Below are 15,619 nucleotides of genomic sequence, written 5' to 3' on the forward strand. Positions count from 1 at the left end.
CTCTGTGTCTGAAAGCACCACCTATCTTCTAACTGATATATCATCATAGCCTCGCGTGTGTTAGCTTGGCGCCGCACAGTACAACAGTTTGTGGCAGATTTGACCTCGAAGCAAGATGAATTACCCTTGGGTCTGTAGACTATGTGCACTATGTTTAGTTAGCCTGTTAAAAACAGGACTCTCCAGCCACCCATAGAGCCATTTTAAAGACTGAATCCATAATGGAGATTTAAATGATGACTCTGTATGCTAATGCATATAGAAGTTCCCACAACACAATGCTTTTTGTGTGTGTGCTGCCATAAATATATCTTAGCAGTGCATTAGTGGAGCCCAGAGAGTGATCAGAACCGAGTGCTGCCCTGCTCAAATTTAGGTTCATTATAAAATAATCAGGGTAGTTGATGAGTGTCTCTGGAGAGGAGAACACAGAAACACAAATGATCCTCTCGTGGCGTCCTCCACACTTCAAAGTGTAAAATGCTGCGTACTGTGTTCATGATGACATGTCTTCATGGACAAGGTCACATTGTGGAAGTTAAATATAGGTAGGACATCTTGAACTAGGTTAAGTCATGTGTACTGGATAGTAGTCTCATTGGTGTGTTTGATTTGTTTTTGGGCAGGTCAAGGTGTGTGTATGTGTATTTGCTTGCATGCGTGTGTGTGTGTGTGTGTGTGTGTTCTTGTTTGCTAACATGTACACTAACGTTCAAAAGTTTGGGGTCACTTAGAAATGTCCTTGTTTTTTTTTTTTGTTTTTTTGTCTATTTAAAATAACATCAACTTGATCAGAAATACATTGTTAATGTTGTAAATGACTATTGTAGCTGGAAACAGCTGATCTTTAATGGAATATCTACATAGGGGTACAGAGGCCCATTATCAGCAACCATCAACGTGTTCCAATGGCACGTTGTGTTAGCTAATCCAAGTTTATCATTTTAAAAGGCTAATTAAATTACAGGCTCAAATTGTCAGGAAACAAAGAACTTTCTTCTGAAACTATTCAGTCTATTCTTGTTCTGAGAAATGAAGGCTATTCCATGTAATCGAACCCACAACTGCTGGTGCTCCAGATACTTAACTAGTCTAAAGTAGGCCAGTTTAATTTCTTCTTTAATCAGAACAACAGTTTTCAGCTGAGCTAACATAATTGCAAAATGGTTTTCTAACGATCAATTAGCCATTAAAATGATAAACTTGGATTAGCTAACACAACATGCCATTGGAACACAGGAGTGATGATTGCTGATAATGGGCCTCTGTACGCCTATATAGATATTCCATAAAACATTTGCCGTTTCCAGCTACAATAGTCATTTACAACATTAACCACGTCTACACTGTATTTCTGATCAATTTGATGTTATTTTAATGGACAAAAAATGTGCTTTTCCTTCAAAAACAAGAACATTTCTAAATGACCACAAACTTTTGAACGGTAATGTATATGTGACATGACCTCCATCCGACGTATTTGACTTGTATTCTAACAAGTCTCTCTGGTGTGTGGAGTGCGTCTTCTGGGAGTTGAGCCTAACCTTAGCCGAGGCAGACAAAGCTGGCTGGGCTGTTTGTGGTTCCCTTCAAGATAAGGAAGAAGCAGACAAAAGTACCTCACAAAGAAGCTGTGTCTCTAATGGTGTCCTGTCTGAGTCTGTGAGTGCGTTGCCTGAGCAACAGGGTCCTCTCTTGTGGGTATAAGGCAGTAGAGCTCTGGGGAGGAGATTGAGGGAGGCAGGGAGTGGAGGGATAAACGGGGTGAAGGTAGTCAGTGTAAACACTAATTCGCTACATGGAAAAGATGAGCCTATAGCCCAGGGATGAGTGCTCTGTCATCCTCTCTTCTACCCAAGAGTATTTCCTGTCAGAAGCGAATAATAAACACTAACGGTAGTCTTGATAGACTGAATAGCTCCAGTATTTCGTCAAACCTCTCCATTTGCCTGTCTGCATGGACTGAATATCTCACTATCTGACTGGTTTGACTGATGAATGTTTGTGGTCATTTTGGCAGATGCATATATCCGAAGTGACTTACTGTTATCACACATTTTCAGTATACATTTGTCTCGCCATGAATATTCACCATTTGTACTGTGTGTTGAATATTTATGGTAATGCATCGCTCAAACCCATCTTGAAAGATGGCAGCAGTGATGACATAGGCTTTGTGATGATGATGTTGTCTCGATTTGCAGCAGTACCCCCCCCCCCCCCTCCTTTTCACCCCAATCTTCCTCTCTGTATTTTCAGATGAGAAGATGACTGGTGAGGCTTCTCCTAAAACCACAGATTGCTGACTACTCCAAGACTCCTCTGCTTTTTCGATTCTATATCCTACAACCACAGTTGTTAACTAGAGGGCATCTGGAGACCTCTCCACACTCAGCAACAATGGCTCCTGCAGCGTGGAGGTGTTTAGTTCTCCATTGTCTACTGCTCACCCTAATTCATTTCCATTGTTCAGAAGGTAAGTCCTTACTTGTCTGGATTTGAGTCCGATACAGGGTGTGTGTGTGTGTGTGTGTGTGTGTGTGTGTGTTCACTGAATGTGATTGTGTTCCATGAAAGTATGTTTGCAGTCTTCTAATGGGAGTGAAGAGTTGTGTAATATGGTGAATTCACTTCCAAGATATTTTATCATTGAAGGTTCACAATAGCACAGGGACTGACTGAGTTGTTGATCTGAGTGCAGTGCACCGAGGCTTTTGTAATTCAGAAAACCCCATTCGTTTTTATATGCAACTTGATAGGATGATTCTGTTCAGTCCTTGCACCTGGAGGCTTCAATCAAAGGAGATGGCGTTTTGCCTAACAGAAGAGTTTTTGGAAAGAACTACTAGTGTTTTTTTGTGTTTGTTTTTCATGCTACCCAAAGGCATCTTGTGATTATTTTTTTATTTTATTTTCCATGCCTTACTTTAGATTAGTACGTTTGGCTGTCATTACAAGTTTGTCAAACTATTCTCTCTGATATGTTCCCATCGGAGGCATTAATATCGGTTGGTTGGTATTTCTGCTTAATGACAATCATTACATGTCTGTTCGGTTTTACTCTCATTGTACTCAAATCACATGCTAGCGTGCCAAACATTGATTACAGCCAAACGTCAAAGCGTATCAACTCCTGAGATTTCTTTTGAATTAAATATCTCTTTGTCATGTTTCTATTTCACACTTTCATAGATTTCAATAGTTTTTTTGTTGTTTTATATTTAAATCTGACTGTGAAAGATGATTTGTTAACTAAAAAGAGATGAGGAATGGAACAGTCGAAGCAGGCACAAACATTCAGAAGGAGATAGACTCACTTTGTAGATGTATAGCATTTGAATACGATACTAAATAACTCAAATCTTTTTCCCAAGAAAACAAACGACCTCAGAAAAGTTTGAAGAATGGGGCTTCTGATTTGAGCTGCGAGATGGTCTGGGCTGAACGGTCCCGGTGATTTTCTTTTCAGGGCGAGTTCCTGCTTTGGTATGCAGAAAGTCAAGGTTTTGGGTTTCACTTGACGAAGGCGAGGGCTCTCAGGCCTATGAATGCAAATTTGCCCATTTTTTATCAAAGAAGGAATGTGTGTGGGTTTTCACATTGAAAACTATGTCGGATCCATTCGTACGCCACTCACCTTCACCCTGTGTGTGTGTGTGTGCCATTTTTTGAAGCATAAACCACATTTCCATGGATGTCCGACCTACAAAAGGCCCCCTCTTAAAAACGACTTCCTCTTTTCGGTGAGGAGGAGATAGTAAGTACTATGACGTGACCATGTACACTCAAAACAAAAACATTCCTTTATTTTTGAAAATCTTTAATGACAGATGTATTTTTTATTTTTATTTTTTAAATCTTGTTTTTGGGTTATTGAATGCTTATTCTAGGTTTTTGTAACTAGAGGAATGGAGTCGGCACAAATACTTGTGACTGTCCCCTCATTCCATCGAGTTAATTAACGCTTATGAAAAATGCCATTTGGTGGGTTTTCTTATTAGCATAATAGGGACATCATTGGAAACCATGCTTCAGTGCGTGTGGTTTTTATATTCAAATATAGCTCTCTGATTCTCTCTCTGTTTATGCGCACTGCTTTTTAAAAAGTTCTAGTAATGACTTCCGTTCCATGTTTGCACTCGTGTCTTTTTATTGCTGCCTTTTCAAATCATTGTCTAACTTATATATTGACTAAGTATATCATTCCTGGAGCAGCAAACTGGGTCAGGGATGGTATCATGTTACTCAAGGGTGGTTTTAGACCGCCCAGCCTGTAGATATGAAGATAGAAGGTGACAACCAGATTCAGACCTAGCCAAGCAGCCAACCCTGCAAAGGTAGGGCCGAGTTCCTCTCACAATGGCAGTTATTATGAACTTCAAAGAAAAGGGGGGACGGGGGGGGGATTATGGTCTGCGGTTTATTTTGTGTAGATATTGTGTAGCCGTCGTTCTGTTGTTAATACCAGGAGTGGAATAGGCCCCTCAACCGAAACATCCAAACGTGTATGAAACAGAAAAAGGAAGATAACTTTTATCTTCTTTGTCTGTGTCATCTCTTTGTGTAGATGGGGATTAAGTATAATTTAGGAAACACTGTTTGTTTTGTTCCCAACAAGTGTTTGGATTGCAGGCGATATTCAGTTTCTACACCAGGTTCTGTCTATTTGACAAGCATATTAAACTGAGGTGTCAATGTTTTGTCTATTCAAATACCAGCCTTTGTGAAAAGTGCCGAAGGGCTAAAGCAGACAGTGGTGTAATTATTTTTGACCTAGTTTATTCACATGACCCCTGTACATATTGAGAGTTAGACTAACTTTTTCAGTCAGTGAAAATTGCCAAAATGCAGGCACTCTCATTCACTCCTAGTAGACATGGAGGGCTTCCAATTTTACTTAAACTATTTGCACATCATTTGAAATTTCACATGCATTGGACTGCATTGCGTTCAATAGCAGATCTTGCCTAAAAGTTATTATATTATTCTATCAACTCCCATACTTGAGTGATTTTTTTCTATCAAGATGGTTATAAGGGTCAACTATAGGTCTCAACTCATCAAAAATGATTGGACTCGAGCCATAAGAAAGCCATGGCTGTGTATTGATGGAATGGCCTCCCATGTGCCACACTGGTATTTCCAGTTGTCAGAGTGGAATGAATGGAAAGAAAGCAGCGAGCCTCGATTCTCCACACTGGCCTCCAGCCATTAACGTCCAGTCTGTCATCTGACTGATATGCTTGGTTTGGTGTTTTTATAATTCATATCTGAACGGTGCGGGTCTATGGCAGGGCTATCATGAATTATCAGTCGAGCCCTGGGAGATTCACAGATGACTGGCGAGACGGCGTGCTGTGAACATGCACACAGAACGCCCTCTGATTTATCCCTTTCCCACGGCACGTTCTGGCCCAAATGGAAGTCTTCCGTGAAACAAGACAGGTTTTATCGCTAGGACTTTCATCTAGGCATGACCGCATGGGGGGGTGTCGCTGAGAGATGGATCTTAACCGTCACATTCACATTCTCAAAATGTTTATTATACTGCAGTCATCATTATAATTCAGTCAGTATTGGCTACAGCATATGTAGCGATGCTTTCCCCACACAATCCTTTCCCTCACAATGCTTTCTCACCATGTCCATCTTTAAGATGAAATGTGTCTTTTTGAATGTAACCTTGCAGAATTTCCCATGAATAGGAGAAGCCGGTAAACCTAGATACGATTTGTCCAGAAAAATGTAATTATTATGGTAAAAAGCTGTATTGAACAGCACAGGATTCAGCATTTCATTCTGCGAAAACAAAACACAATATCACCCTTGATGGGGTAATTTAGATTAGCAGTGATTTCCTGAGTGGGTCTTGGGAAACCAAGAGCAGCAACAAGAATGTTCCGGTCTGTCCGTACGCACAGCTATGATTTAAGAGTGCAGGCCTTTGGGAGAGGAGAGGCCTAGCTTGCTTTTATTGTGTATTTAGATGTGATTGTAAAACTCCCTGTTATATGGCCCTATGATGAACAGACACTCAATCTATTAGGTTGGAAGTTAAGCCTCCTGACAGGTTGATTTCATTTGCTTAGCATGCCCCTAAATCTTGTTTGCTGGCAGCGACACAACCCAGCTCAATTCACACCCCTCCAACGTCTCAAGTGGATATAAACACACGGGACCAGACCCCAGCCTCACTTTTTTTCCCACTCAAATGTGAGATCTACAGTTAAAGTAAATGGAAGTTCCTCAGACTCAAACAACCCAACTCGAATAATGGTGGTGGCAAAGTAATATTGTTCCCTGTGGTGTATACAATAGAGAGGAGTTTCAGTTTAATTGAACACCCCTGCTTGAATGTAAATTCTTGGAGTTGGTTTTCACAAGTCACTTCCTTCCCAGGGCTTACAAATGTCATGACAAAGTCATGCATTTAATCAAACGTTCATGTCTGCAAAAACACGTAGGCTGTCTTTAAAAAAAAATATTCCGCATTAATCATGTATGGGACTTTAGAATAAGGAAGATGATTGAAGGTAATAGCAATATGTCCGATTTTATTACAGTATAATTTCCAGTTCAAATGGTAATATTTAAATAGAGATGAATTGAAGCCAAGAGTATGTCACATTGAATCAACAATATACACAACATATAGCAAATACTAGACAACAAATAAGAACAAAGAAGATTTATTACAGGTGAGACCAAAGACAAGAATAGCGAAGATCAGTGAAAACAATGCAATCTGTCGTATTGCGGCATGACTCTTTCTACCTGCGCTATTGAATATTTTAACTTGGCATTGTCAGCAATGTTCTCCTTCATCATGACATAGATTTTAATGTGTCCGGGACATCATGTTTTTAAAAAACAATTCTCTTAAGGCGCTTGTTTGATGGGGGTGGCGCCGGAGAGGAAGTCTTATCGGCTCTTAACTAACCATGCTATTTTGTTAGTTTTTTTTGCGTTGTTCGTAACTTGTTTTGTACATAATGTTGCTGCTACCGTCTCTTATGACTGAAAAGAGCTTCTGGACATCAGAACTGCGATTGCTCACCTCAAACTGGACAAAGAGTTCTTCTTCAGTGAGTCAGACGGGAGGGATATAATACAGACACCCTACCAGGCCCAGATCCCCGTTATTCGCTGGAGAAGGAAACTGAGATTTAGTGGAAAGAGATCCGGGTGCCTTGTGAGGATCAGGCGATGAGTGGCTAATCTGCCCTTGCCTTCCATCCTGCTAGCTAATGCTAATCGCTGGAAAATAAAAGGGACGAACTGAAAGCACGTTTATCCTACCACGGGACATTAAAAACTGTAATATCTTATGTTTCGCAGAGTGGCCGACCAACAACTTTAAGAACATACAGCTGGCACTCATACACTATCTGCAGGACAGAACAGCAGCTTCTGGTAAGACACGGGTCGGGGGCCTATGCATTTATGTAAACAACAGCTGGTGCACGATATCTAAGGACGTCTCGAGATTTTGCTCACCTGAGGTAGAAGTATCTCATGATAAGCTCTAGACCACACTATCTACCAAGAGAGTTTTCATCTGTATTGTTCATAGCTGTCAACATACCACCACAGACCGATGATGTGACTGTACGTACATACCCCAACCAGAAGCCATGGATTACAGGCAACATTCACACTGAGCTAAAGGGAAGAGCTACCGCTTTCAAGGAGCAGGACTCTAACCCAGAAGCTTATAAGAAATCCCGCTATGCCCTCCGACGAACCTCCGACGAACCAAAGCATCAGTACAGGACTAAGATCGAATCGTACTACACCTGCTCCGACACTCGTCGGATGTGGCAGGGCCTGCAAACTATTACAGACACAATCCTACCAGACGAGCTAAATAACTTCTATGCTCGCTTCAAGGCAAGTAACACTGAAACATGCATGAGAGCATCAGCTGTTCTGGACGTCTGTGTGATCAAGCTCTCCGCAGCCGATGTAAAACCTTTAAACAGGTCAACATTCACAAGACCGCAGGGCCAGACGGATTACCAGGACGTGTACTCCAAGCATGCACTGACCAACTGGCAAGTGTCTTCACTGACATTTTCAATCTCTCCCTGTCTGATTCTGTAATACCAACATGTTTCAAGCAGACCACCATAGTCCTTGTGCCCAAGAACACTAAGGTAACCTGCCTAAATGACTACCGACCCATAGCACTCACGTCTGTAGCCATGAAATGCTTTAAATGGCTGGTCATGGCTCACATAAACACCATCTTCCCAGAAACCCTAGACCCACTCCAATTTGCATACTGAACCAACAGATCCACAGGAAAAGGAGGACAGTGCACGCCCCCATTCTCATCGACGGGGCTGCAGTGGAGCAGGTTGAGAGCTTCAAGTTGCTGATCTATGCATAGTCACTTTAATAAGTCTACCTACATGTACATATTACCTCAATTACCTCGACACCAGTGCCCCCGCACATTGACTCTGTACCAGTACCCCCTGTATATAGCCCCGCTATTGTTATTTCACCCCCCTCTTCAAAGGGGATGACGCTCTAGACACAAACAGTTATAGACCTATATCCATCCTGCCCTGCCTTTCTAAAGTCTTCGAAAGCCAAGTTAATAAACAGATCACTGACCATTTTGAATCCCACCGTACCTTCTCCGCTGTGTAATCCGGTTTCCAAGCTGGTCACGGGTGCACCTTGGCCATGCTCAAGGTACTAAACGATATCAATCGATAAAAGACTGTACTGTGCAGCCTTCTTCATCGACCTGGCCAAAGCTTCCGACTGTCAATCACAACATTCTTATTGGCAGACTCAACAGCCTTGGTTTCTCAAATGACTGCCTTGCCTGGTTCACCAACTACTTCTCAGACAGAGTTCAGTGTGTCAAATCGGAGGGCCCATTGTCCGGACCTCTGGCAGTCTCTTTGGGGGTACCACAGGGTTAAATTCTCGGGCCGACTCTTTTCTCTGTATATATCAATGATGTCGCTCTTGCTGCGGGTGATTCCCTGATCCACCTCTACGCAGACGACACCATTATGTATACATCTGGCCCTTCCTTGGACACTGTGTTAACTAACCTCCAAATGAGCTTCAATGCCATACAACACTCCTTCCGTGGCCTCCAACTGCTCTTAAACGCTAGTAAAATAAATGCATGCTTTTCAACCGTTCGCTGCCCGCACCCGCCCGCCCGACTAGCGTCACTGCTCTGGACGGTTCTAACTTAGAATATGTGGACAACTACAAATACCTAGGTGTCTGGCTAGACTGTAAACTCTCCTTCCAGACTCATATTAAACATCTCCAATCTAAAACTAAATCTAGAATCTGCTTCCTATTTCGCAACAAAGCCTCCTTCACTCACGCCGCCAAACACAACCTCGTAAAACTGACTATCCTACCGATCCTCGACTTCAGCGATGTCATTTACAAAATAGCTTCCAACACTCTACTCAGCAAACTGGATGCAGTCTATCACAGTGCTATCCATTGTGTTACCAAAGCCCCCTATACCACCCACCACTGCGATCTGTATGCTCTAGTCGGCTGGCCCTCGCTACATTTTCGTTGCCAGACCCACTGGCTCCAGGTCATCTATAAGTCGATGCTAGGTAAAGCTCTGCCTTGTCTGCTAGGTAAAGCTATCTCATCATCAGCTCACTGGTCACGATAACAACACCCACCCGTAGCATGCGCACTAGCAGGTATCTCTCACGGGTCATCCCCAAGCCAACACGTCCTTTGGCCACCTTTCCTTACAGTTCTCTGCTGCCAATGACTGGAACGAATCACACTAAATCACTGAAGCTGGAGACTTATATTTCCCCTACTAACTTTAAACATCAGCTATCTGAGCAGCTAACTGATCGCTGCAGCTGTACATAGCCCATCTGTAAATAGCCCACCCAATCTACCTACCTCATCCCGATATTGTTTTTATTTACTTTTCGGCTATTTTGCACACCAGTATTTCTACTTACACATCATCTGCTCATCTATCACTCCAATGTTAATTTGCTAAATTGTAATTACATCGCTACTATGGCCTATTTATTGCCTTACCACCTAACGCCATTTGCACACACTGTATATAGACTTAAATTTTTCCCTATTGTGTTATTGACTGTACTCTTGTTTATTCCATGTGTAACTCTGTGTTGTTGTTTGTGTCGCACTGTGTCGCTTTATCTTGGCCAGGTCTCGGTTGTAAATGAGAACTTGTTCTCAACTAGTTTACCTGGGTAAATAAAGGTGAAATAAAATACAAATAAAACATGTACTGCTGCTCTTTAAACATTTGTTATTCTTATCTCTTACTTTTTAAAGGTATTTTCTTAAGTCTGCACGGTTGGTTAAGGGCTTGTAAGTAAGCATTTCACTGTAAGGTTGTATTCAGCACATGTGACAAATCAAATTAAATGAGATTTTATAGGATGAAAGGGGATCTTGGCTCTATCAATGGGAAAGTAGTCTCATATATTGCATCCGTAGTGTCTGTGAAGAAAATGATTGCTATTTAGAGAAGAATTTGTTGCTGACGTTGACTTTACACTGCAGTCGATTTTGTAGGAGTTTATAATAAAAAAAATTGCCAGCATTGAATATGATATACACCCCAGATGTTAATTATAAAAAAAGAAAATGATATACAAATAAAAAGGAGTGAAGCAATTCAAAAATGAATTACGATAGTGTGTGTGTGTGTGTGTGTGTTTGTGTGTGTGTGTGTGTGCATGCGTGTTTGCTTGCATATTTCTGTCAGTGGTGTATTTGTGTGATAGGTTAGTCTACATACTGATTACTATTCTGTGTGTGTGTGTATTTGTGTCTCATTGGGCTTGGTTTATTTCCACTATGTTTTATTAGCAGCAGCACTCTTGTTTGTGTACCTCTGTCTGCTAGGACTGTATACTCTAGATGGTGAACGAACACCACTCTGTAGCATGTAATAGTAAATCCCCCAAGGCTAGGGAGGCTGTGCCATGGTGCATGACCACATTTTCTGTCCAGGAATTAAATGTCACCTCGGGGTGGGTCACCTGCAAACAAAAGGGCTGCTGGGCGATTTGCAGGTATAAACAGCCCAAGATAAGGAACCCTTCTACTGCTGTGCAGGAAATTGAATAAGTGTGGTTAGAGAGGGAATAAAGTCCCACGAAACAGGGGTCTGAGAAACAGAGAGACTGAGAGAGAGAGGCACAAAGAGCGTTTTTGTTTGCCTGGTACGTTATCAGCATATTCCTCCGTTGAGTGCACAGGGCTGCCAGCCCGCAATGGCTCCTCATCGAAATGAAGGAGGGGGGCAGGGAACCAGGAAGCTGTCTGTCATCAAGGTCTCCCCATCTGGCCAATCTCTTATCAGTGGCCAGGCTGCTTGTTGCTCGTATTGACCGGTGGAGGAGTGGAGGGGGCAAGGTCATCACAGTCATCACACTCTAGTCAATCAGTGGTCAGTCAGACAGTGTTCCAGAGAATGTCCGCCTGTTGGGTTGGGCTACTGCATTGGAATGTGTCTGGATTCTGTTTGTCTCTCACTTCATTGACCAAGCTCTAAAAGGGTCACCTACAACGACCGTATATGGGATGTTGGAATGTGATTTCTATAAAATGATTATACAACTGGTGGGTCTAATCCGGAATTCTGATTGGTTAAAAGTGCATTCCAGCCGGTGTCTATTGCACAAGTTACCACTGGCTAAATCTATGACGTTAAAATACCTATTTACTCTGTTCCATCTGACTGTGCATCTCATCAGCCCAGGCAGGGATGTTATCCTCTACAGGATTGATGGGTCCCCCTCGGGACGGTTGAGCTAATGTAGGCTAATGCGATTAGCATGAGGTTGTAAGTAGCAAGAACGTTTCCCAGGACATAGACATATCTGATATTGGCAGAAGCTTAAATTCTTGTTCATCTATCTACACTGTACAATTTACAGTAGCTAATACAGTGAAATAATACCATGCTATTGTTTGAAGAGAGTGCACAGTTATGAACTTGAAAAGTTATTAATAAACCAATTAGGCACATTTGGGCAGTCTTGATACAGCATTTTGAACATAAATGCAATGGTTCGTTGGATCAGTCTAAAACTTAGCACATACACTGCTAAATTGCACCTGGGCTGGAATAATACATTAGGGTCTTTCTCTTGCATTTCAAAGATGATGGTACAATTATTTTTTAAACAGTTTTTTCTTTTTATTATCTTTTACCAGATCTGATATGTTATATTCTCCAACATTCATTTCACATTTCTACAAACTTCAAAGTGTTTCCTTTCAAATAATGTCAATAATATGCATATCCTTGCATCAGGTCCTGAGCTACAGGCAGTTAGATTTGGGTATGTCATTTTAGGTGAAAATTGGAAAAAAAGTGGAGGATCCTTAAGAGGTTTTGAAAACTTGATCTCCACTATAAAAAGCATCTAGACATTATCTCACATGTCTTTTAGACAAACATTTAGTTTTCAACAGTGGAGAATTGTATAAACCTTGCTGTCTGTCTCTCAGACATTTGCAACAATGTTTCAATATTCAAATTCAATCTCCAACTATCCCATAGTAATGAACGTGTGGGGTTCGGGAGACGAGAGAGAGAGGCAGGCAGAGTTTCTCAGCCAGTCGAAATCATGAATCGGCTGACATCATTTTATGGATATATACAAAGAAATGTAAATTGAAAAAAAGGTAAAACGAAGCGAAGTGCAGCTAGTTTGTAGTTTTTCCAGCTTCAATTTGAAGTTATTGTGTTAGCTGTGTTGTTGCCTAGCTCCTCTGAACAACAGTGTCCTAACGAGAGAGCAAATGTTCTATGCCAGGCGAAATCGTGCCTCATTAGCTCCTTGTTATGGATGTATCCAAATATGTCACTAGAAAACAGCTTAAACAAATACAGCTACTGTTGTTATTCTGGCTGCACTGTTTGATGTGACTGTAAGTTAGCCGTAGTTGGCTTGCTAGCATGCAAGGGATAAGAACGTTGCCAGCCAGTATGGCAATGAAACATTTAGAACGAACGACTGGGTCTTGTCTCTGGCAACCGAACCAATTTAACGAACGACAAGCCAGCTTGGGTAGCAACCCTAGATTTGTTTCGGGACTATATCTTGTAGAAGGATGAAATGGTATGAATAAATTCATCAAAATAAAGTTTTTAATTAAAATATGTACAGTTGAAGTCGGAAGTTTACATACACCTTAGCCAAATACATTTAAACTCAGTTTTTCACAATTCCTCACACTTATTCCAAGTAAGAATTCCCTGTCTTAGGTCAGTTAGGATCACCACTTTATTTTAAGAATGTGAAATGTCAGAATAATAGTTGAGAGAATGATTTATTTCAGTTTTATTTCTTTCATCACATTCCCAGTGGGTCAGAAGTTTACATACAGTCAGTTAGTATTTGGTAGCATTGCCTTTCAATTGTTTCACTTGGGTCAAACTTTTTGGGTAGCCTTCCACAAGCTTCCCACAATATGTTGGGTGAATTTTGGCCCATTCCTCCTGACAGCTGGTGTGACTGAATCAGGTTTGTAGGCCTCCTCGCTCGCACACACTTTTTCAGTTCTGCCCATCCTTTCTATAGGATTGAGAACAGGGCTTTGTGATGGCCACTCCAATATGTTTACTTTGTTGTCCTTAAGCCATTTTGCCACAACTTTGGAAGTATGCTTGGGGTCATTGTCCATTTGGAAGACCCATTTGCAACCAAGCTTTAACTTCCTGACTGATGTCTTGAGATGTTGCTTCAATATATCCACATCATCTTCATGATGCTATCGATTTTGTTAAGTGCACTAGTCCCTCCTGCAGCAAAGCACCCCCACAATATGATGCTGCCACCCCCACAATATGATGCTGCCACCCCCGTGCTTCACGGTTGGGAGAGTGTTCTTCGGCTTGCAAGCCTCCCTCTTTTTCCTCCAAACATAACAATGGCAATTATGGTCAAACAGTTCTATTTTTGTTTCATCAGACCAGAGGACATTTCTCCAAAAAGTACGATCTTTGTCCTTATAGTCTGTTTCTTTCATGGCGGTTTTGGAGCAGTGGCTTCTTCCTTTCAGCGACCTTTCAGGTAAAGTCGATATTGGACATGTTTTACTGTGGATATAGATACTTTTGAATCTGTTTCCTCCAGCATCTTCACAAGGTCCTTTGCTGTTGTTCTGGGCTTGATTTGCACTTTTCGCACCAAAGTGCGTTCATCTCTAGGAGACAGAACGCGTCTCCTTCCTGAGTGGTATGACCGCTGCGTGGTCCCATGGTGTTTATACTTGCATACTATTGTTTGTACAGATGAACGTTTTACCTTCAGGCGTTTGGAAATTGCTCCCAAGGATAAACCAGACTTGTGGACGTCTACAATTTATTTTCTGGGGTCTTGGCTGATTTCTTTTGATTTTCCCATAATGTCAAGCAAAGAGGCACTGAGTTTGAAGGTAGCCCTTGAAATACATCCACAGGTACACCTCCAATTGACTCAAATGATGTCAATCAGAAGCTTCTAAAGCCATGACATCATTTTCTGGAATTTTCCAGGCTGTTTAAAGGCACAGTCAACTTCGTGTATGTAAACTTCTGACCCACTGGAATTATGATGCAGTGAATTATAAGTGAAATAATATGTCTGTAAACAATTGCTGGACAAATTACTTGTGTCATACACAAAGTAGATGTCCTAACCGACTTGCCAAAACTATAGTTTGTTAACGAGACATTTGTGGAGTGGTTGAAAAACAAGCTTTAATGACTCCAACCTCAGTGTATGTAAACTTCTGACTTCAACTGTAAATCATTATTTGAATATGTTGGTAAACCGTTGTATAGAAGTGATAATGCCCTCGAAGCCGGTGTTTGGAGGATATGCCTAACAACACCCGTGCCAATATATCCTCCAAACACCAGCTTCGAGGGCATTATCACTTAACTGTACTCTGTCAGGAGTTGATTGTAACATGATTGTATTGTATGTCAGGACTCGAATTGGACCTTCACTGTTATAATATTCTAACACATTAGTATTTGTTATCATTAATATATAGTGTAAGGCTTTCACAGCTGTGTTTTTGCATGTATGTGCATGTGGCGTATTTGTGTGAGCGTGTGCTTGCGGCGTGCATGAGAGTGTTCCCCTATCATCTGTGTCCTTTCCTTATCCAGCGAGTGACGCACAGAAGTGGGTTGAGGGCCTTGCTCAAGGGCACATTGGCAGATGTTTCACCTAGTTGGCTCTGGGATTCGTACCAGAGACCTTTCGGTTACTGGCCCAACACTTTTAACCGCTTGGCTACTCGTAGTCCTCCGGTTCTGGTTGGTCCCCAGTCAGCCCTACTGTTCCAGCCTCATTATTAAGAACCAATTTAATCCCTGTTCCAGTCACAGTTCCTCCTGACATACTCTGTCAATGTGCCGTACTGAGGGAGCCTCCTGGGCCGGGCTCAGAACACACAAACACACACACGTACGCACACACGCATGCAGGGCCATGTGATGAGGAGGGGACCACCCTTAGGGAAGCACCTGACTGGTTCCGGGACTTGAAGCAGAAAGCCCAGCTGGGGTTTAAATGTGAGGGGTTAGGAACGGGGCTTTGGCTTTGAGGACATTTTAAGG

General features: G+C 41.9%; 1 protein-coding gene across 17 annotated transcripts in view; it reads left to right on the top strand.

Moving 5' to 3' along the window:
- Positions 1–15,619, top strand: part of LOC110508614 (adhesion G protein-coupled receptor L2) — a 107,880-nt gene that overhangs the window by 26,000 nt on the left and 66,261 nt on the right. For all 17 annotated transcript variants that reach the window (XM_036965913.1, XM_036965915.1, XM_036965912.1 and 14 more), the window contains exon 2: positions 2,260–2,476. In XM_036965913.1, coding sequence (XP_036821808.1) covers positions 2,401–2,476 — 76 coding nt within the window. In that variant the 5' untranslated portion in view covers positions 2,260–2,400. The remainder of the gene's footprint in view (positions 1–2,259; positions 2,477–15,619) is intronic.

The sequence above is a fragment of the Oncorhynchus mykiss genome, chromosome 28 (genome assembly GCF_013265735.2).
Source record: "Oncorhynchus mykiss isolate Arlee chromosome 28, USDA_OmykA_1.1, whole genome shotgun sequence".
Classification (NCBI taxonomy): Eukaryota; Metazoa; Chordata; class Actinopteri; order Salmoniformes; family Salmonidae; genus Oncorhynchus; species Oncorhynchus mykiss.